Raw genomic sequence first — 22,604 nt, forward strand, 5'->3', positions numbered from 1 at the left:
CAATGAAGAGTGTCAATTGCATGCTTGCTATATTTTTTCCAATGACAAGAATGGAATAATATCAGCAAGTAACTAAATCTAGGCATAGCTGGCCAGTTACTTACATTTTCATAAGAAAAAATAGATTACTCTTGGTGTACTTTTTTTCAAAGAAATTTTAAACACTTAAATATGCCAAGTTAAATTGGTGCTTCAAGACCAAACATTCAGGTAAATGTTAGAGAACTACAAGAATATGTTTCTGGGCTGTCCTGGGAAAGAAAGCCAGGGGCTCTCCCACTGCATCCACCAGAAAGAAGGGAAGACTTCCAGTGCTGCCAGAGCAGGTCCAGACCAGGGCATCAAGCATCTCTGCAGGGATGGGACCTTAGTCTAAAAATGGGAATTGGCTCAGTGAAGTCCAAGACTGGGTCAAGCAGGGCTGTGGAAGAGCAGGAGATTGATTTCTATGGCATTGCTTGGACATAGAACTCCCTGCAATGGGGCTGTGGGCCATAAGCAGGAGGCACTGGCCACCAGTAACTCCTAATAGTCCCTCATCTGATTCTCAGCTTCATCCCAAGCCAGAAGGGACATGTTGCTCTAGGACACAAAATAAAACTACACAGACAGTGGAATCTCCAAGGTAAAAAGAGAGAAAGTTTAATTCTGACTCCAACATTTATAGATTCCCAAAAGTGACAGTGGATTAGAGGATGACAGTGCCAGCTCTCCAATGACACTGGAAAAACCAACAGTCCATCAAATTTCTCCTCCTCCAGAAAAGAATGCAAAAACAATAAGTATTTACAGGAAAGTGTGTGAGAAAGTTTGTTACGAGAATGTAAACATCAGAAGGCTTAGAAGAACTTAAAAAACAGGGCGACAGGACAGATGTTCCTTTTTCTGTTGGCACAGTGAAGGTCAGAATTTCATGCACTTGGAGCATCAGGAATTTCGACACTGGTTTGCTTCCAGAACGTGTTCCTGCTATCAACATATATGTAGTTGCACACTAGTTCACTCCTGGGCTCTGTTGTGGCATGTATTTATTAGTCTCCTTAAGGAAGAAACCCAAGCAGAGTTGCCAGCAGAGTTTGCTTATGGGTGTGCTGCATATCAGCAACAAGAGAAAAGAAGTGCTTCATTTGAAATGCAACACTTGGAATAATCCTGCCCTACTTCAAGAGGCCAAAACCAGAAACACAACCACCACAAAAGTGCTCTCATGATGTGCCCTAGGTGTCACACCGCAAAACATTCCCACAGGCAGTAAAACAATCTGTATGATCATAGAACCACAGAATGGTTTGGACTGGAGGGGGATCTTAAGGATCCTCTAGTTCCAACCTCCTCCTCTGCCATGGGCAGGGATCCCTTCCACTACACCAGGTTGCTTCAAGCTCCATCCAACCTGGCCTTGAACATTTCCAGAGATAGGGAAACCAAGACTCCTCTGAGCCAGCACAGTCTGCTACTAAATCCAGCACTTAGAGCTGGAAAACACACACATAAATAATCATATCTTTTGGCCACAGAGTGGTCACTGAAGCTCAGAAGTCGGAAGAATTGACCAGTTGGGATATGGATGGACCACTCTGCAGGGGCCAGATCAAGAGAGGGTAGCTGTGAGTTATATGAACTACCTGACTCAGGGGCAACAGCCCATGGTTCATGCTTTTATCATTTAGTACAGATGTTGCCACAAATGGCAAGTGAAGGACACGCAGAAGTGGCAGCAGAGAGTAAAACAGGAAAATGTCCTTATACAGCTCAGCATCTGCTCCACAGGGAAAGGCCCCATTCTGCTTTACTGGCTGCAGGTGTGTGGCAGTGCAGATGCCCATCACCTCCAGCCAGAACGGTGTCAGAGCACAAGCAATGGCCCTGGATGTTCATCACTGCCTCTTCCAAGCGCTTCGGGACCCTTCAGGGTGAAAAATACTCTTCCTATCTGCCTCTGCAATATATGAGAACCTAGAAATATAAGGTTATTAATATCAGAAAGTGGTATAAAGTGACATTTCTGATTGAAATAGCATCTTTCTTCAATTTTATTGTCAAAAATGTCTCTCCTAAACATTTTTCTCTTTTTTTGCCTCACCTAATTTAGTTATCTAGTTAGACATAGTGGAATCTGAAAAAAATCTTTTTTAATGCCTTTTTCAGAGGCCTTCTGTAATTTTTTCCCTTAGCTTTTTCCTTTTTTTTTTCTCTTTAAACAAATCTTTAATAATTATCTGAAAATGCCTATAGTGGTGCAATAGAGTATGAGATTATTAAACTGATACCACTAATTTCATTAATTGAAAAATAATCTAATTTTTCCTGACAAAAAAATCATACCAAAAACTGGTACATACATATGAATGTACTTATTGCTTGTGCAGAGACATATGTTGCTTAGCTTTAAAATAGTGAGTTTTGTCTTTTAATTTTTGCAGGTTTATGTTTTACTTTTTCTTCACACCCAAGGAGAAAAAAAAGGTTTGTTTATTCCTGTTACAGATAACAGAGATTTTATGTAAAAAAAACCAAGGATGGAACCAAAGTAAAAAACAAACAGAAGTCATCAAAAATTATGAGGCAGGCAAACACATTAATGGTTTCAGCAGGCTGCCAGGATAGAAAAGATAGATTAAAAAGTCATCTTTACTATGCAGAGGAATTTGTTAATTTAATTATACTTAAATTATGTTTGGCACTCATGATACATGTCAGTGGAGTAGTGCTGGAAACCAAAGACTTCATTTTAGCGATACAGTTCTCAGTTATGGACTCCTCTAGTTTCCTATTTGTTTTAGAAAAACAGAAAGGAAAGACCTTTTGGTCACAGTACCTGAGGGAGGAAAAAAGTGTTAAGGTGAAAAAGTCCTTCACTTAAAAGAAGTATTGCTCCTCTGCTTTGGCCTTCTTCTCTTGCAGCACAAGACTGGCTGAGACATCCTTCTACATCCACCTGTAAACCCTGTCCTGCTGTGAAAATGGAAAACACTGCTTCCAGGTGACAATTATTCCAGGTGACTTTATTTATTTATTTATTTATTTATTTATTTATTTATTTATTTATTTATTTATTTACTTACTTATTTGTCTGAGCTGCGCTGTGAGAGAGCATCTGTTTGGATGCTTCCACAGGACCAAGAGTGTTTTAAGTACAGTGAGCTAGAGCAAAATAGCACTTTCTGTTCAGCAGTCCTGAGAAGTTCAGCAGTTGTGGTGTATCATAAAACACAAAAACTTTTGTTTGTCAGTGCTGACTGCTTTGCCTATATAGAGAGAATAAGTGTAGGGTAATAATGATTATATGCATAGTTTCTGCATTTGTCACTTAAAGATGCTCACAGTCTGTATTAATTCTCAAAACGCTAAACTTTTTTTTAAATTATACATTAATTTATAATATTTTAGTTGTAGTTTCTGTAGTTTTTGTAGGTAGCTTCTGGCTGTCTGTACCAGATGTAGAGTCATTGTGTCACCCCAGCCCTGGTGAAGACCCCTTCCTTGAGCTGAGATTATTTAACTTGTACAAAAACTACTTAGTTAATCGTAATAGAGGGCTTTGCTGGGAAAGTTATTAAGTCTGAACTTCTATGTATAAATAATGGCATAGCTGGATGGAGCCCTGAGCTCTGGAGGGAACCCAGCTCTAGAGGAAGGTGTCTGCCCACGGCAGGAGGTTGGAAATAAAGGAGCTTTAAGTTCCTTTCCAAGCCAAACTTTTCTATAAGGGTCCAAAGGAGGCCACGAGGATGGAGAATGGTCTGGGAGTGAAGCCTTAAGAGCTCACTTGGTTTGCTAGACCTGGAGTAGACTGAGGAGACACCTCATTGTTGTCTTCGAGATCCTCATGAGGGGAAGACGAAGGGCCGGTACTGATCTCTTCATTCTTGCCACAGCAATGGGATCTGAAGGAACCGCGGGAGGCTGAGTCAGGGGAGGTTTAGGTTGGATTTCAGGAAAAAGTTTTTCTCCCAGAGGGTGGCTGGGCACTGGAACACGCTGCCCAGGGATGTGGTCACAACACCAAGCCTGTCTGAGTTTAAGAAGCATTTGGGAAATGCTCTCAGACACACGACTCCTACCATGTAGTTGGGGCATTCTGTGCAGGGCCAGGAGCTAGACTCGATGATCCTTCTGGGTCCCTTCAAACTCAGGACACTCTGTGGTGCTGTTGCGAGGCTCCATCCCTCTCCGCCCTCAGGCGGCACAGGAGCCATCCCGCCGGCAGCCGGCCCCGCAGCCACCTCGCCGCTGCCCGCTGCCGCCGCCATGTCGCGCGCCGTGCACCCAGGCGCTGGGGGGGGGGGAGCGGGGGCGGCCGCGGGCCGGCGGCCATTTTGGTCAAGGGCCGGCACCGCTCCTTCCTCCCTTACTCAAGATGGCGGCAGCGGCGCATGCTCGGAGCGCGGCCAGGGAGGCCGGCGCTGCTGCCCACGGGCGCTGAGGGGGCGGGCGGGGAGCAGCAGCGGCGGCGGCCATGGGCGAGACCGAGAGGCTTTATTATGTGTACAGCTGCGACCTGGACATCAACGTGCAGCTGAAGATGTGAGTGAGCGGCGTCGGGGCTCAGAGGGGAACGGTCGCTGCCGCCCTGGGAGGGGGTAGCGGGCCGCCCGCCCCTCGGCGGGGTGCCGTGGTGCCGCAGCCCCGCCGTGCCCGGGGACTGGCGGTGCTGGCTCAGCTCCGGTGCCGCGTCCCGGCCCGCGGGGAGGCGGCGGGCGAGGGGCAGGGCTGGAGCTGTGCTGCGAACGCGTGTCAGGTGTGCCGTGTCCTCAGGTGCTCCAAGGCAGCGATTGTCAGTGCTGGCTCCCAGAGTCTCTCACCTGTCAGAGAATCGCAGATTGGTTTGCGTTACAAAGACCTTTAAAGCCCATCCTGTTACACCCCCTGCTATGGACAGGGACATGTTCCACTATCCCAGGCTGGTCCCAGCCCCGTCCAGCTTGGCCTTTAACGCTCCCAGGTATGGGACAGCCACAGCTTCTCTGAGCAAACTGTGTCCGGGCATCACCACCCTCACAGTAAAGAATTCTTTCCTAATTAATCTAAATCTACTCTGTCTGAAGCCATCCCCCCCTGCCCTGTCACTGCATGTTTCTGTAAATAATCTTGCCTGTTCTTTCCTATAAGTTCCCTTCAGGAATTGGAGGGCCACCGCTGTGTCACCGCTCACTCCTGAGTGTTAAGGGAAGGAGATAAACTGGTGACACTCTTGTTTACATGCTCCTGTGAAAGCGTGGTGTTCTTACTGGGGTGTTCTACTGTAGCAAGATCCAGATGCTGCAGCATGTAAATATATTCCTAACTGAGTGTGTGGAAGCACTTTTGTTGAAGCTGGATTTACCTTACAGTGTTTTAATTTTTCGTTTATTTTTTTAAGTTTCTTTACTTCATCACAGCAGTGAGAAGTTTGAGAAGTAGGAGGGATGTGGCTGACTCTCAAATGTACTGTGCCCAGTGGTGGTGCATTAAAGTATCTTGCACTTTTCTGGCAAACTAACTTGGAGAAGCTTGTTAAGGGTTGTTTAATTTCTGAAAAAGTGATGGTGATGGTAGTGGATGGTGGGCCTGCTCATGACAAGGGTTGGAACTGTATGATTTTTAAGGTCCCTGCCAGCCCACACTGTTCTGTGCCATCAGGAGTCAGATTCATGTGACCTCTTTGATGGTTCATTCCACCAAACAAAATTAAAATTAGCAGTTTTTTTTTTTTTTTTATTTTAACGCATAGAAGTGTGTGTCATCCTTAGAATGTACAGTGTCAGTTCTGTGCAAGTAACTTGTTAATTTACTCTGGAATGCTTTTGTGGAAACAAATAGATTTTTGTTTAGTGGAGGATTGATCTTACATGTTTGCCCATCACCTCAATTATTATTTTTTTTGTTTGTTAGTTTTTGGTTTTGTTTTAACTAGCGCATCCACAGACAGATATCTAATGTGCATGTCTGTTTTCATTGTAGTATAGCTGAAGCCTGAGAAATTCCATCAATTCCTCTTAATAGTAACTGTGCAAAGTGCTGCAGGGCTTTGACCAAATTTTATTTGAACAATCTGCTTAAGTGAACTTTATTTTGTTGTGGATTTGGGAGATGACTGACTTCCAAAACCAGTCATACATTTCATAGATCTTAAAAATTTACTTACCATAGTTGTTTTGGTTTTTATTTTTCCAAATAGTGTTTGAAGCACTCATAATCTGATGTTTGTTTTGTCTATTTTAATAATAGCAGCATATGTCTTCTCATTTATTGTTGCCCTACTTAAGCTCTGTCTGAGAATCCACAGGTTGTACTAGAAAAAGTTGCCTGCATTTAGAAGACAAACAAGTAATTCTTGCCTTCCCTGCTTTTCCCTTCACCCCCGCCTAAATCAGTACAGCAGTACATTCCATGTTTGCTGAGCATTTCACATCCTGAGTTCCTGTCTGGTGTTTGGATTTCGCTACAAGTGGTATTGCAAAGTGAGAATAGCCTCAGTTCTGGGTAATCTAAGTATAAGCTGTGGAAATGCAATAGGATTTCTACTGTGGATAGAATAAATTCTGGTTTACTTATGTTTTCTTCTTTTCCTCCTCCCCTGCCCTCTCCCCCGTAGAGGAAGTCTGGAAGGGAAAAGAGAACAGAAAAGCTACAAAGCTCTCTTAGAAGATCCGATGCTGAAGTTCTCGGGACTGTACCAAGAGACTTGCTCTGACTTGTATGTAACCTGTCAGGTGTTTGCAGAGGGGAAGCCGCTTGCTCTTCCAGTTAGAACTTCCTACAAGGCTTTTAGCACTAGATGGAAGTAAGTTGCTTGCCTTTTATTTCATGTTCTTCATAATTAGTGGGGCACCAAGTATTTGTTTCTGTCAGAAAGATTTGATTCTGTTGTCTTCTGTAAAATGGCTTATGCTTTTTCAAGTGTCTGTGTCTGTATAGTTAGTGTTACCCAGCCAGCACAAAACCAACCTTTTTCTGTAAAGGGTAAGTGATAAAATTGCTACTAGTGTTCTTGGGCATGTCCTGCCACTTCAAGTAACTTCTGGGGCCCGGAGTGATACATTTTCATGCTGTTCACTGACAGCCTGATCCTTGCTACTCAGTCATCAAGCCAGAATATTTTTCTTTTGGGGTATAGCCTTTAATCATGGTGTTTGAATACTTAAAGCCCACAGGAAAATAGTCCATTTGCCCTAAGAAATTTTCATTTAAACTTATAGAGAGTAACTTGAATTGTAAAGCTTTATAACTAATAAATGGTGTTTCTCTGCAGCTGGAATGAATGGCTGAAACTGCCTGTGAAGTATCCAGACTTGCCTCGGAATGCTCAGGTGGCTCTGACCATCTGGGATGTATATGGACCTGGTAAAGCCGTTCCTGTGGGAGGAACAACGGTCTCACTCTTTGGAAAATATGGGTATACTGCTTTTTCTTCTCATTTAAATCTCACCTGTGAATAGTAATGTGGCATGGGTTATGAGAGATAAGTTTTTAAATATTTTCTAAACTAGGTTAACAGTTCCATGTTTGAAAAATCAGATACATAGGTGATTTGCTCCTGATTATTCTGGAGTGTAATTTCACACTTGCTGTAGTGTTGTATAAAATAAGTGCTCTATATAACACCTTTTTTCTTTTTTGTGATGATCTACAAGCTTGGATTTTAAGATGGCAAGTGCTAAAATCACTTCACATCTACACCCTTGTACTGCATGGATGCCAATACTGATTAATTAAAAAAAATTGTTTAATTGGCTTGCAATTAGGTTGTGAATGCACTGTTATTTATAGGGGATAAAATGTCATTCAGTAAATCAGCAATTTTCAAAGTTAATATGCTATGATCCAGTAAGAGAGGTGTTCAGTAAATTTGTGTATGGTAATACTAAGTTGGGAAGGATTACAGTAATAATCTGTGTGGTGAACAATACCTTGAAAGAATCTTACCTAGGTACAAAGGAGACTGAGAAAACAGGTCGTGGTCTAAGGAAAATTAAGAGGCACTGGTACTTCTTTGCAATTGATTGTTATCACATACAGACTGGGGAGCAGCTACCCAGGAAAAGACAGGAACAGACTTGCAGAGTGAATCTTAAATTTTGTGTGGCTCAGCATCATGGTGCTCTTGTAAAATGTGTGAATAATGTTGACCACATAAATGGTTTACAAGTATGTGCATCAGAGACACTTCTGTACCCTTTTCTTTTCCTATCCTTTCCTTCTCCACTCAGCTGGGCTGTATTCTATTCTTTCTAACCAACTTCAGTCAAATTTCTGACTACTGGGAGTCTGTATCATTGAATGTCTAGAAAGTAGGTGGGATGGAGGAAGTGTTATGCCTAGTCAGGCTGAAAAAAAAGAATGTAGGAACATTTTTCTAGTGTGTATATAGTGGTGGAAATTGGGGAGAAATAGCCTGTTTTGTCTTGCTAGTGGATGAGGAGTAAGACTTCACTTAGACTGAAGTGCAGGAAAAGTTTAATCATTAGGAATCTATACCTGGCAAAATAATGGAACAGTTCATATTACGTGCCATCATGCAAAATTTGCAGGATGGCCAGGGTATCAGACCCAGCCAGCACGGATTTAGGAGGGGTAAATCATGTCTAACTAACCTGATCACTTTTTATGACCAGGTAACCCGGCTAGTGGATGCAGGGAAGGCTGTAGATGTTGTTTTTCTGGATTTCAGCAAGGCCTTCGACACTGTATCCCATAGCATACTCTTACACAAGCTAGCTGGCCGTGGTCTGGATAGGAATACCCTTTGCTGGGTTCAGAACTGGCTGGATGGCCGGGCCCAGAGAGTGTTGGTGAATGGTGTCACATCTAGCTGGCAACCAGTCACCAGTGGTGTCCCTCAGGGGTCTGTGTTGGGACCAGTTTTGTTCAATATTTTTATTGATGATATGGATGAGGGCTTAGAGTCTTTTATTAGTAGTTTCGCCGACGATACCAAATTGGGAATGAGTGTAGATCAATTAGAGGGGTGTAGGATTCTTCAGAGGGACTTGGAAAGGCTGGACATATGGACAGAATCAAACGGGATGAGCTTCAATAAGTCCAAGTGCCGAGTATTGCACTTCGGCCATAATAATCCCCTGTACCGATACAAGCTGGGGATGGAGTGGCTGGATAGTGCCCAGGTGGAAAGGGACCTGGGGGTGCTGGTTGACAGTCGATTGAATATGAGCCAGCAGTGTGCCCAGGTAGCCAAGAGGGCCAATGCCATCCTGGCCAGTATCAGAAATGGAGTGGCCAGCAGGAGCAGAGAGGTCATTCTTCCCCTGTACTCGGCACTGGTGAGGCCTCACTTAGAGTATTGCATCCAGTTCTGGGCCCCTCACTTCAGGAGGGACGTCGAGTTACTTGAGCGTGTCCAGAGGAGAGCAACGAAACTAATAAAGGGCTTGGAACACAAGCCATATGAAGAGCGACTGAGGGAGCTGGGGTTGTTCAGCCTGGAGAAAAGGAGACTAAGGGGCGACCTCATCACTCTCTACAACTTCCTGAAGGGTGGCTGTAGTGAGCTGGGGGTCGGCCTCTTTCTCCGGGCGACAACGGATAGAACAAGAGGACACAGTCTCAAGTTGCGTCAAGGTAGATGTAAGTTAGAAGTAAGAAGAAAATACTTCACAGAAAGAGTGGTCAGAAACTGGAATCATTTACCTAGTGAGGTGGTGGAGGCATCATCCCTTGAAGAATTTAAAAAAAGACTGGATGTGGCACTTGCTGCCATGATCTAGTTGAACAGTTAGAACATCGGCTGGACTAGATGATCTTATAGGTCTCTTCCAGTCTTGAAAATTCTGTGATTCTGTGATTCTGTGAAAGCTGCTCTAATGACACTTGAATGCAGAAAGTGACTGTAGAGAAAGGTTGTATCTCTCTCATTGAGGATGCTGCTTGAACAAAAAAGGATGAGATTGCCTTAAGGCAAAAAATTGAACCTGATCAATTGGACTGTGCCCCAAAGACTGCTGGCACTTGTTAAAGCATTAAAGAACAGTACCTGGAAAAAGATAAAAATAAATTTCAATTATAAGTCTTACTTCCAGCATGTGGAACTCAGATGAAATTGATGAAGAGAAACCAACAAAAAATTTTTGTATTTTGTAGTTTTTAAAAGAAAACCCTTGTAGTAATGCTCCATGAAATGGTGTGTAAATTTGAGGTCAGATGGTCTTTCTAATTGTTATTTCTCATTTTTAATGGTTCACTTTTTAAAATATTCCTATCAATTGTATTTACCTGAATTTATTAGAGCAAAGCGATGAGCTCTTGTTGGCAAAGGTAATGAATGCACTTGATTTCTTGGGGCATCTTTGATGGGTGGATCAGCACAAATGTGCAAGGTAAGCAGGGTTTTGCAGAGAAAAGATGTGGTCAGTTACCCTGCAAAATTCTGTTCACTGCACACTTTCAATTATCAATTCAATTTCAAGCATTGGTGGAGAAAGTGGTGTGTGTAGAGTTTTTGGCATTTTTTTTCTTGGTATGTTTTTATTATTATTATTATTTGGCAGCTCAGAAAGCTGCTTTATGGCTATTGACCTTTGGATGCAACTTTGGTAGCTTTTTAGTTCATTTTTTTCATACTGGCAGAGCTAGGGTTACTGTTACAATTTGCAAGTCAAGAGGAATACTTTCTGCTTAATTACAAATGATAAAACTATGAAGGTCGAGCTTTCTCCTTAGTTTGTGTTTGTACCACCCCACTGGCTTTGGGAATTACCCATTTTTCTTCTACTTGCTGAATAAGTTATCTTTGACTTCACAATTTTCTTCTAAACTCCATGTGCCAGTAAAATAAAGGTTGTAGAGAGCACAAGGTGCAAGGCGCTTGTGCAGTAGAGTTCAATTATGCAATTTTGTAGTTTTGACAAAGGAAGCAACTTCATTTTCTTGCAGCTGCTGCTCAACTTTGATTCCTGACAGCTGTATTATATTGAGTTTCCTGAAGTGATTCTGCATTTTTCCCTGCAGTATGTTTCGACAAGGAATGCATGACTTGAAAGTCTGGCCCAATGTAGAAGCTGATGGCTCCGAGCCCACCAAAACTCCAGGGAGAACCAGCAGTACAGTCTCTGAAGATCAAATGAGCCGCTTGGCAAAGGTAATGGAATAGCAAGTAACCTTTAAAATGTATGTGACAAGCATGCACTTCACTGGGGAGAAATGAAGACAGCTTCCAGTGCTGTTTTCTCACATGATAGCTCCCTTCCTTTGGTTATTTAGGTGTTTCACAGGATTTATACAAAGGAGTAAGGCAGATCATACTTAATTGCTTCTGAAGTGTTTTTTAAAAAAACTTCTATTACACATAGCAGTTTGTTGGAACAACTTAAGATTTAAATTCTTTGTAAAGAATTAAAACATGAAAATGCCTTGAAGATGCTTAAAGACAAAATTCCATCAGGTTTAATAAGAGCCTCTCCTAACAGTGACTTGTGAGGATGCCTGAATTTCTTTCAGAGACCATCCCTTATCTTTGAGGCTGTGTGGAGGAGTGTTCAGAAGTGGTGTCATACCTGTACATTAGAAAGAGCTTGAGTAGAACTGCAGAAATTAACCCAAGTTTCATTCATTTAAGCTCATGAATATGTACATTACTATTTTTGCCTCCAAGCTTTTGTGGGCAGAGTGTATTCTTGCCCTCAAAACTACTGAAATTGATCCGAGTGTGTTAGTTACTGGGCTGTTTTACTAGAAGATCTCTGATTATTCAGGTAAGCTTACCCCAAGCTTAGTCCACCTATTCAGTGAGCTTTCTTCTTAATCTTGGTCTCCCAGACTTTATGCAGACCTTTGTGGGACTTGCAATAAAAGACAGAACCATTTTCTCATCTAGAGATTTATGACAGTGATTAACTTTCATTTAAGGGTCTCTGTTTCATTAGTGTAGTTTGCACTGAATTTATAACAGAAAGCTCATTAAAGCCAGTGATGCCCCATTTCTTGATCATAGTAGAATAAATGCCCTCTGGCCTAAGGAGTCTTTGTAAAAAGACGCTAAATATCAACTCTTATTTCCAGTTTGTCTCCTGGTTATATGATGGATGCTCTGGGTTTCTGGGAAAGACTTTGAAAGTGTAGGCCATGCCTTTCATGTTAGTTCTGTTATACAGACATTATCACTCACTCTCTCTTGCTCAAAAAGCATAAATAAAATAGAGTACTTCAGTCTTAAAATAGATCATTCTGTTTTAGCCTGTTTTGGCATTTGGAAGATGATGGCCCAAGGCTTCTGAGGAGTAGGAGGGAATTCTTTCAGATCCTATTTGAGAGTTGTAATGGCTAACAGAAAGCTAATAACATCACTGCCCCCATTCTTTTCTTCTGAAAGCTGTTTTGGGAGATGCTAATTTCTGAAAGAGGAGTGTTTTCACTGATGTTTTGTTGGGGTCCTTTTTATAAAACAATTTTACCATCAAATGCTAGGGAAATTAGGGTTTCTGGGTAGTGTGTCTATGGGAGGTTTCATTTGCGCAGCAGAGGAGGTTCTTGCGTCACTCCTAAATAGCTGTTGCTCAAACGCAATCAGCTTCAGTTCTTCTGTGACTTATTGACCAGTTTCTGAATGCCTTCTCATGCTACTCTGTGTGAAGGTATATTTAAATATAGGTAAAAGAGCTAGCACTTAGGTACATACATGGCAAGTTTGTGTGGGCTTTGTTGTTCTTGGTTTGGTGTTTTTCTTCTGTTTGTTGAACAGACTTGTCCTATGTTGTGCTATTGATTGATATTGGTACCAGAGCCCAAGCTAGAGTCTTGCAGATAAGAGGTAGTTTTGGAGAAGAGCTTGGGAAGAATTTTTTCTCCCTCTGAAAGATAACTCCTTTCTTGACATGCTTCTGAGTTTATGTCTGTATGTGTTTCTTATTGATACATAGAATTTGTATAAAACCAGTGAGTAGGTGGTCAAAGAGTTTTACCTTACCTTAAATAATTGATACTGTGGCAAGTCTCCCCTTTCATGTTGAGGTGCCATGTGGTTGTGCTCTCAAAACACATGAATGTTGCTAGTAAAACTGCTACTGATGGAAACACCATGGCTTTGCATTCTGGAGGCATTGTGAATGCACATTTTTTGTGTACTAAGGAATATTAATAGGAAGAGTATTTTAGCATTCTCATACATGAATGACATTAAGAGGTTTCTCCCATGAGTGGTGTGTTAACTTATTCTACTTAAAGTGTTCTTAAGTTCTTTTTGATCCGTTCATTTCTGCTGGCTGAATGAAATTAGGTAATAGTAATGTTGAGATACTATCTAAAAGGATGCATCTTACTTAGTAGCAAATGATAAATGCTTCTTTCCCTGAAGGGGATACTAGCTTCTCTCTTATTTTAAACTGTAATTATTAATTCAAAACAACAAATTCTTCATGTGTATCTATATCCTCACAGATCTTCCAGGTCTTGTATGCAGACCTAATTAATTCCTGTATTAAAACTTTTTTCCTCTATAAGGGAGGTGTAAAGGTTTAAAATATTAATAATTTTCTTCTGAAATACACAAAATAACTTTCATTTTCTTTATTCTCTAGTGCAGTGAACAAGAAAATGAACTAAGAATTTGTGATCAAATTTTTTTCTCCAAGACTTTGATTACACAAACTAGCCCAATATAGTTGTACCTGTACTGTTAAACCATCAGTTTAGTGAGGATTTGAGAACGAATAATGAAACAGTAAAATTGGTACAAACTCTTCAATTCTCTGTCTTCATAATGACTTTTATTTTTAGTGTACCTCTAGTGTTGAGCTATGGAAGGTCTAGGGCACATATCTTACAGATTGTGCAACCTGGACATCTCCCAGTGTATCCCAGTCTTAAATCTTCTGTGTTGGTTTTTTGTACCAATACCATCTCCAGTTCTGTGTGGAAGCAGCAGGCTGATGTTGTGTTTTCCTGCATCCAGTACCTTCATTCCTGCTGTCCTAGGTCTCTCTATTGCCTGTCCCTTAGCTGGGCAAGAAGTGACAGTGTCGCTGTATGGCCTGTTCACATTCAGATGCTCATGAGTGGGCAGGCTAAGCACAGAACAAAGTTAATGAAATAATAACCTTTCCCCTGAGAAGAATAATTTTGAGGGGTCTCTTTGCTGGCCACTTTCTAGACAGATACTAATTTCTTTGGGAGATGAAGGAACTTCATGTCTTCTAGTCTCTCTGCATCTCTTGCATTCTGCAATAATTAATGATTTTTTTGAAGAGTACTTGTTATTTCTTAGCAGCCAAAAAGGCTGTCTTCATATTTGTGTGGTCTTCTTCTGAATAAAAAATTATCATAAAAAATTTCATTATAAATAGTGTTAGTGTATCATACTATACAAGTAGTATGCTCTCATCTTGTCTTCCATTCTTAATGAGTCCTTTAAACAACTATATTGCTATTGCTACAGCTGTTTGTTAACATAGGAATAAAACTTGAGCTTACTAATCGGATGGCTAAAGGAGAAAGCAAACTGTCTATGACTTGCTCTAAGATCTTCAGTTGACCCAGTTATGGTGTCAGTCTGGAAACAGCCTTTTCTGTTAAGGAAAGGCTGACACAGGCAGAAATATTCAGTATAGATAGTTTATGAAATACTTTATTTTTGTTTGTCTTGGTGAGTTTTACTATATGAAACATAGTAATACAAAAATGGGATGTCTTTTTTATGTGACTTTAGTTAAGAAAAAGGTTCCTCTTTTTGCTGTGCTAAAAATGCAAAGGTGATGTGCATGGATAATTATTGTCGTCTTTGCTGAGATTGGTATTTTAGATTGTAGACTTATTTTTTTGGCATGGTTTGGCTGTTGACGAGGTGTGTACTATGTCACTACGTGTCTGCTATACAAGGTGAGTACAGTTTTTTCAGTTCCTTTATTTTTTTTGTCTGATTTCATATTAATATCTCTGTTAGAACTTTGGTGTTCTTTTTCTTGCTCTGAGCAATTTAAATGTTATCATTGTGGTTTTTTTTCATACAGCTCACCAAGTCTCATCGGCAAGGTCACATGGTGAAGGTGGATTGGCTGGACAGACTCACCTTTAGAGAAATAGAAATGATCAATGAGGTAAGTCATTGTAGGGTCAGGTTTGGAATTCTGGGGGTTTTGTCATGCTAATATGAACCTTCACTTCTTTAGGAGACTTAACTGCTTGGTTTTATTTCCTTCAATTGCCAGTGCAAATGGTGAAGGAAAAAGTAATTCTGTGGAAGCTTAAAGTTGATTTTACTTTAGCAATAATAAGAATCACAGAATAGATTGGTTTGGAAGGGACCTTTAAAAGCCATCTAGTCCAGCCCCTCTGCAGTGAGCAGGGACATCTTCAATTGGATCAGGATACTCTGGGCTCTGTCCAGGCTGACCTTGAATGTTTTTGGGGCAGAGGTTTCTACCATCTCGCTGGACAGCCTGTGCCAGGGCCTCAGCACTCTCACAATAAAGTCCTCTCAGTCAGTCCTTGTCTAAAGTCCCTTTCCAGCTCTTCTGCAGGTCCCCTTTAGGCCCTGGAGCCTCCTTTTCTCCAGGCTGAAGAATCCTAGTTCTCCCAGTCTGTCTCAAAAGCAAAGGCACTGCAGCCCTTGGGGCATCTTTGTGGCTCCTGGACTCCCTCCATCAGGGCCACATCTTTTTCCTGTTGAAGCCCCAGAGCTGGATGCAGCTCTGCAGGTGGAGTCTCACAGTACCAGAGGGGCAGAGACCCCCTCCCGTGACCTGCTGAGGGGCAGCTCAGCTCAGAGCTGGTTTTGAGGCAGCCAGTGCACATGGCCAGCTTATGTCCAGCCTTTCATCCAACGTGTACACAGCTGTCTTAGCTGTTTTCAGCTTCAAGTGAACTTGATCATGGAACATAGACTTTATTAATAATTTGGAACAGCTTGAAACAAACACTGTTTTTTAGGCATGACTAACTTATCTCTAGTATTTTAGGTTGTGATGGGGAGCTTTTTAAACATTTGACCTGTTTTTTGGCTTCAGAGCTGTTCAACTTTATTTTTTGAACTTTAGGTGTGGAGAAAAGACATTTGTAGTTTTGAACGAATTTTTTTTAAAAATAAGATAATCTGATAGTTTAATTCCTAAATGAGATTTTAACCCTCATTGATCAAAATCAAACTGTTTAATTTCTTAGACTCATCTTGCATGAAAGAACTCTGGTTTTTCCTGTGCCCTGAGATCTTTGTTGTCTTATTGGTAACCGGAGATTTGGAAGTGAGATTTTTTTTTAACTAAAATCTGTGGTTTTATAAGCCTCTATAAATATTTTGATGTTTTTTAGAAATTAGCCTATCATCTTTTTTATCCTATTTTTTCCCTTTAGCGTTTTCTTTATCACTGACAGTAAAAATACAGTGAAATAAAATTTTTTAGACCTGTGCTTTAAACAGCCACTTTGTCCATGGTGGAAAGTAAAGCCGGTATGAATGCATTAAATGAACTGAAATTACATTACTCATTGTTAAACTTCTTGCTTGTTTCTCACCCAGATTTTAAAGTTCTAGGCACTTTTTCTAGGTAGAGCATTTAAAAAATGCATACATGAGCAAATCTTCCTCTGAAGATGAATAAGCTGCAAATCTAATCTTGTAGTACAAGTTTATTCTGTCTCTTTTATGGTGTTGGTTTAAAAAAATTATTTGTTTTTCCTATATCTTCTGGTTTTTACTTTGATGTGCATAATTATAGGTAATGATTTAGACAAAAAAGCAAACACCAATTACCCACTGGTCATCTTATTACTCTGCATTGCATTTTTTATACCTTTAGCCCGCAGCTGGAAGCTGCTGATGAGGACAGGTTTTTGTCTGTTAAGTGTGAATATGTGTCACAAAGTGGGAATGTGAGGTAGTAAGAGTGTCAGGAAGGAGGTGATATGGTCTCAAGTAGTTCTATGAAATGATTAACTAAATAATTGCTGCAACAGCTGATAACCTAATTAATCAGTTACAGCACAAAGGAAGTAGGGTAATTGCTGTACTGAGAATGCTGAAGATTGATGCCCTGCAAAAAATGATACACATCTGTGGTGGCTCTTTCCTCAGAGGGAGAAACGAAGCTCCAATTTTATGTACCTGATGATTGAATTCCGTTGCGTCAAGTGCGATGATAAAGAATATGGAATAGTTTACTACGAAAAGGTATGTGCCCTGCAGGCTTTATGGTTGTCTTTAAAAAGCAGCATATGCACCTAAAATGAATGGGGTTTTCTGCTGAGATGAAATATTCTGCTGCAGTAGAGCAGCAGACAGCTGTCAGTGGCAACTGTTTATGTACATACAAATCAGATACTATAGATGCAACATGATTGCAGATGTCAGTCATTTGTGTAATAGAGTTCAGGATTACAGAATTTAACAAGTGTGAGTGATTAAAAACTTTCTGATTTATAGTTCCTTCAGTCATCCAGCAGTACTTTCCAAGTAGCTGTATGTAAAATTATGACTGAGATCTGGAGGATATGTACCTGTATTGAGTGTTAACTTTATAGAAGATGAGTTATTAAAACTTCGCACAGGAGCTCTGCTGGTAAACATTTTCTGTAAAATGAGCAAATATAGAAGTTTAGTCTTTCATACTGAAAATGCTGTGGAGCAATTAAATAAAAGACTTCTAGGTTGAAATGTCTCGCATCTTTCCTTGCTGTTTATGCAACAGATTTGCAAAGCACCACCTTCAGTACTTTTCTAAAGTTAAAATTTAATGGGATGGAGGATTGACAGTGAGCTTTACAGACCCCAGTGTGGTATTGGAAGACATTATCACTCTGTGTATTGTGGAAAGACCCACTGAGATGGAAAAAGCAATTTATCTATAATCTGTTTTCAAATAAAATTGTTTCTTAGATATTTCATCATGTTTCGATTCATAAGAAGTCAGAAAGTTACTGAATAATGCAGCTTTATTGGAAAGACATAGATATTAGGAAAAGAAACCGGTGTGCTCTTGAGGCCAGACGCACTAACTTTAAGCAGCATTTATTCTGAGAATTTTAAAAAGCTTAATTCATTACACAGAATGTTAACATAATGCAAAATGGATTGTATTTCTGTGTATATGGCTATTACTGGTTGGCCTGGCCTGAAAGAGCTGTGATCTAACTTAAATTTTTGAAGAAGGCAGTGAAAAATACAGCAATAAATAACAAAAAGCAGGATTAAAAAAAATAAAAGAGAAAACAGGTCAGGATCTGCTTCAGCTATTTGATGTATTGGAAGACTTGGAGTTTTTTGGCTTTCAGGAGTGTTTTCTGAGGTCAGTGTTTGGTTGGAGCTTTTTATTTGGTTTTGTGGGGGGACAGTTGATTTTGTGACTTTGTTTTTCTTTTAATTTAGTTTCTTGGTAAATTTTGGTATTATGGATGAAAGTGGGTATTATGCAGCTGTCTAGGTTAGCTGCCTAGCATTTCTTTTTTGGGGACTGTAGTTGACAGTGAGACCTCTCCACCTGTTCTAAATTTTTTTGCCTTTAGAATACCTTTTTTTACAGTACTTCTGTACGCTTATCCTAAAACTAGCAGTTATAGAGGACTGTGCTGTTGCAAAACTTTCTTGTGTTACAAATCACAACAAAATCTACAATGTGTCAGATTTCCCCATGAACAAAATAATGTTATTTACTTCTGTGGAAATAAAGGAAATACTTGTCTGGAGAGCATTAACAGGATGTGATGAAAATATTGAAACTTTTTACTAACAGCTAGCTCTTTACATGAGAACATGCTGAACCTTTCACAGGTGCAAACATATGTGGCTCTGTGTCCTCTTGGCTCTTTTCTTCTTATAAATGAGCATGGCGTTCCTAAAAATGACTTCTCTCCGTTACCTCCAACAACCTGCCATTATGGATTAATTATTCCTGATTTACACACATGACTTCTTTTTTATTCCATCATTGTGGTGTTATAGATGTGCACAATACAGGAAAGAAGATTCAGACTCCGAGCATGCATCTTTCTTTTAACAGATGTTTCTGAAGCATATTAAAAGTGCATGGAGCAGAATAACTATGAATTGGCTGCTCTTGCAGAAATTAAGTAATTGAATGTGTAATAGTACATGTTAGAGCTGTAACTAACTGCGGTTTGAAGGATTTGTTGTTACAAAGTAGCTTTCCAACAAGTTCTTGACCCTTTTCTGACAGCAGTGGGAAATGGTACATAAATTAGTGACTGTTTTCTCAGTTTTGTCATGCTTCCAATTACCGTCTGCAGTCTGTGTGTCGGCCATCGCCAATCCGGCGCATCGAGCATAATGAAAGAAGGTTCTGTTGTCACCTGCTTGTGACCGATAGTCAAAGTGGAGATTACTTGTCACAGTTTTGTTGATATATTTGTTTTCAAGTGTTTAGGAAGAACTAGCCTGTTAAGCAGCGACTGATAGGATTTGGGGTTCTTTGACTCGACATTCAATTACAATGAAGTGAGGTGGCGGTGTCTCCTTCCATGTTCTGTGTTAACTTCATTTAAATACAGTGTTCAAGACATGAGGGATAGGGTCTGCTGGTAATGACAGCATCACTTTTGATTCTCCATTTAGGCAGAAATTCTGAGTGACTTACCAAGTACAAATAACACCAGCATTTATCACTAATGTATTTTTGTGCAGGTTTCAAGTGAAACATGTCTTTGAGTAAATGATTGCACTGCTGCATCCATTTCATTAAAAAAGATAAATAAATTTGATTATCAGAGATCTTTCATGAATTTAAAGAAAGAAGTACTGTCTACACCAGTAGTTGTCTTTCCTTTTGTTTTTGTTGGTGAGATGTTGGTTCACATTGGTGTTACTTTAAATGGTTAAAAAATAAGATAAATAGAACCTCCTTATTTATTTGTGCTCTGAAACTGGTTTTCAGGCAAGTACGGAGGTATGTTGCTGGTTTGGAAAAAACTGCAAATTTTGTGGACTGTCTTAAATGAACTCTAATATTTGTATAAAGTCACCCACACTGACCTTAGTGTAGTGAAATATCTACAAAGCTCTGTAACACAGCAGTTGAAAGCCAGTTAGTGCTGTTTAGCATTGATGTTGCTTTTGTTTCATGGCGGCAAAGTAGCAGGTCATCTCAGGTTCTGCCTGTGCTGGGAAGTGTTAGCAGCCAAGAGGAGCAGATTCACTGAGGGAAGAGGCTGCTGAAGGCCCAGTGTCTGCCCTGTGTTCTTGTACTCTGGTCTGTCTTTCATCACATCCCACGTGGTTGTTGGCAGTTAGAGGATGTCAGGGATTTCTGAGATTTCCGTGACGTGGACTAAAGCTGTCTATACGGGCATGATCAGGAAAGACACTTCAAAAGTATGCACTTGGCCAAATTCAAGTGCTAATTTGGGCACTGGTTTGGTTTAGTAAGTTTGTATGGTCAGGGTTGTGGTGCTGCATGTGTTGCTCTCAAGGTATAATGGAGAATTACAGAAGGGTAGTAAAACAGCTGACATCCTTCACGGGACAGCTAATGTCATTCTGCCTTCTTGAGTATTTCACTAAGCAGTCTGTTTCAAAATGTTTGCTCCTGACACTGTTACTTGTCCCATGAATGCTTGGAAAAACTTGATTTCATGGCAAGTTTTGGTTGGGCTTAAGGCTTTGTTCTGTCATGCAGTGAAACACTGGGAATGGTTTTCCTGGTAGTTGAACTGAATAGCTAGAACTTGTCAGCTTCACTCTACAGCATGATCTGACTACATTCAAAGAGTTTTAAATAAACAGTCATTATCATGATTCTTTTGAAAGGTTCCAAAAGGGGTTGCCAGCAATGAGTGTACAAATCATTCTTTTTACATTAGTCTTGGGGGAAAAAACTCCATAACTTCATTTATAAACATTTTGACATGACACACTGGAAGGCTTTTTTGTTGTTGTTGTTGTTTTGTAAGTAAGCAAAATTTAGACATTAGTGCTTTTGTCATTCTCATCCTAGGGAGTTTTGAATTTTTAATATCTCTCAGAGACTTCTAATTGTGGGGTAAGTGCTCCACTTCACCAGGCTGAAACCTTTCCTTTTTCAGTTAATGTATGTGATTTTATATTTTTTTCACTGAGGAAAAAATACAGCAATGGGTGCTCCTACTGCTTATCCCTAGAGAATCCTCATGGGACCTGGATACTCTGAAGAGTTTGAATGCTTGTTAGTAGCGAGTTAGTAGCTTGTTGCTTCTGAATCCCCTCCAGTGTCAAGTTTTTCATACAGGGTTTTTGTGTGAAGGTTCTAAACAGACTTGTCACTGAGAGATTGGAATCTTGTGTTTCTATAAAGGCAAAGTCAGATTGCAGCCTTAGAGTTTAGAATTGGAAGGTAAGAAATATCTTACAGGTGTATAGAAGTCAGTCTGTCATCAGATGTGTTTATAAGAAGGATTCCACCAACCTGCAACAATTTCATTGTTTTTTATATCATTTGACTCTATGACATGATCTGAACATTCTGCCTGGTGAGATGGCAGAGGCTTAGTTCAGTGTGAATGCTGATCTGTCACTGTGACTCCAGCCCAGTTCAGTCTACTGTTAGTGATGCAGCATATTTTGTTATTATGGAAATACTTTGATGTTGTTATTTCTGTGCAGTGAAGTCAGAGCTAAGTTCATTATTTAGGCAATATGCTTTTAGAGCAGAGATACTGTAAGCAAATGTCATCTTTGCCTCTTCAGTGTTTGTGTGCATGCTTTTGTTTTTCAAAGACTAATGAGAAAAGCAACCTGCTCACATTCTTGGACCATCATCAGCCACAGGCAGACTGTGTGTTTATTTCCCTTAACTAGGAAGGATATGTGTATTCTTACTGCTTTTACTTTGACTTTTGTCAAAATTGTTACTTCAGAAATGCATAGGACACTAGTAAATGCAATTTAAAATGTCTTTTTAAAGAAGCATTTTAATAATAAGAGATATTTTACTGTAGCCAGCAACACAAAATGTATGTAGTAGGAAAAAAAAAGTTTCTCCTGTGTGGTTAATGGCAATTTTAAACTCATGTATCTTGTTAGTGACAAATGATTCTCCCCCTTGAAACAACCTCTCCTTTCAAAGTTACCTCTTAAAAGTATTAAAAAATAGCTACCCCAAAGGGCATATGTGACTGGAAAAGTAGGGAAAAAAAGAGGATGGGGGCAGAAAGAAACCTGAGCAAGTTACCTCAAAACTTAGTTACTATGGGAAATGTTGGTATGTCAAAAAAATTTTATTCTGATCTCAAATTTACAGCAAAATAAATGAAAACAGACTCAATATAAATATGGCAGAGCACATGTCATGCTGAGTTTGTTTTGTTCTGAGTTTGACTGTTTTATTCTGTATTTTAAATGAAATGTTGTTTCATAGCTTTTATTAATATTAGTTACCTTCAGGAACCCCTTGTATTATGAAGTACAAAAGCAGTACATTGCTGTGTGTCTCGAAGACAGAGTTGCTACTTTTGTAATGCGGTGGCAGGCTTTTAATTTTTTTTGTGTCTGGTTCAAACAGGAATCTTGTAGCTTTTCCCTTCCTTATTTAAACAGCATATATTAGACTCTAAGCATGTAGAACCTCTGAGAGATAAGGTTACATGCATCTTTCTGTTGAACTTTTAAAGTGTTGAACTTTTAGGAGGTGGTTTCAGCAACGTGGTGTTTTTTTCTGGAAAACTGTGTGGGTTTGGTGGAAATAGAGAGTCTT

The 22,604-nt window shown here is 40.1% G+C and overlaps 1 protein-coding gene across 1 annotated transcript in view; it reads left to right on the forward strand.

Moving 5' to 3' along the window:
- Positions 1-4,399: 4,399 nt before the first annotated feature.
- Positions 4,400-22,604, forward strand: part of PIK3C3 (phosphatidylinositol 3-kinase catalytic subunit type 3) — a 68,586-nt gene continuing 50,381 nt past the window's right edge. Inside the window, exons 1-6 of the mRNA XM_058043811.1 lie at positions 4,400-4,527; positions 6,578-6,766; positions 7,235-7,378; positions 10,948-11,077; positions 14,940-15,026; positions 17,000-17,095. Coding sequence (XP_057899794.1) covers positions 4,460-4,527; positions 6,578-6,766; positions 7,235-7,378; positions 10,948-11,077; positions 14,940-15,026; positions 17,000-17,095 — 714 coding nt within the window. The 5' untranslated portion in view covers positions 4,400-4,459. The remainder of the gene's footprint in view (positions 4,528-6,577; positions 6,767-7,234; positions 7,379-10,947; positions 11,078-14,939; positions 15,027-16,999; positions 17,096-22,604) is intronic.

Source organism: Melospiza georgiana, chromosome Z, assembly GCF_028018845.1.
Source record: "Melospiza georgiana isolate bMelGeo1 chromosome Z, bMelGeo1.pri, whole genome shotgun sequence".
NCBI lineage: Eukaryota > Metazoa > Chordata > Aves > Passeriformes > Passerellidae > Melospiza > Melospiza georgiana.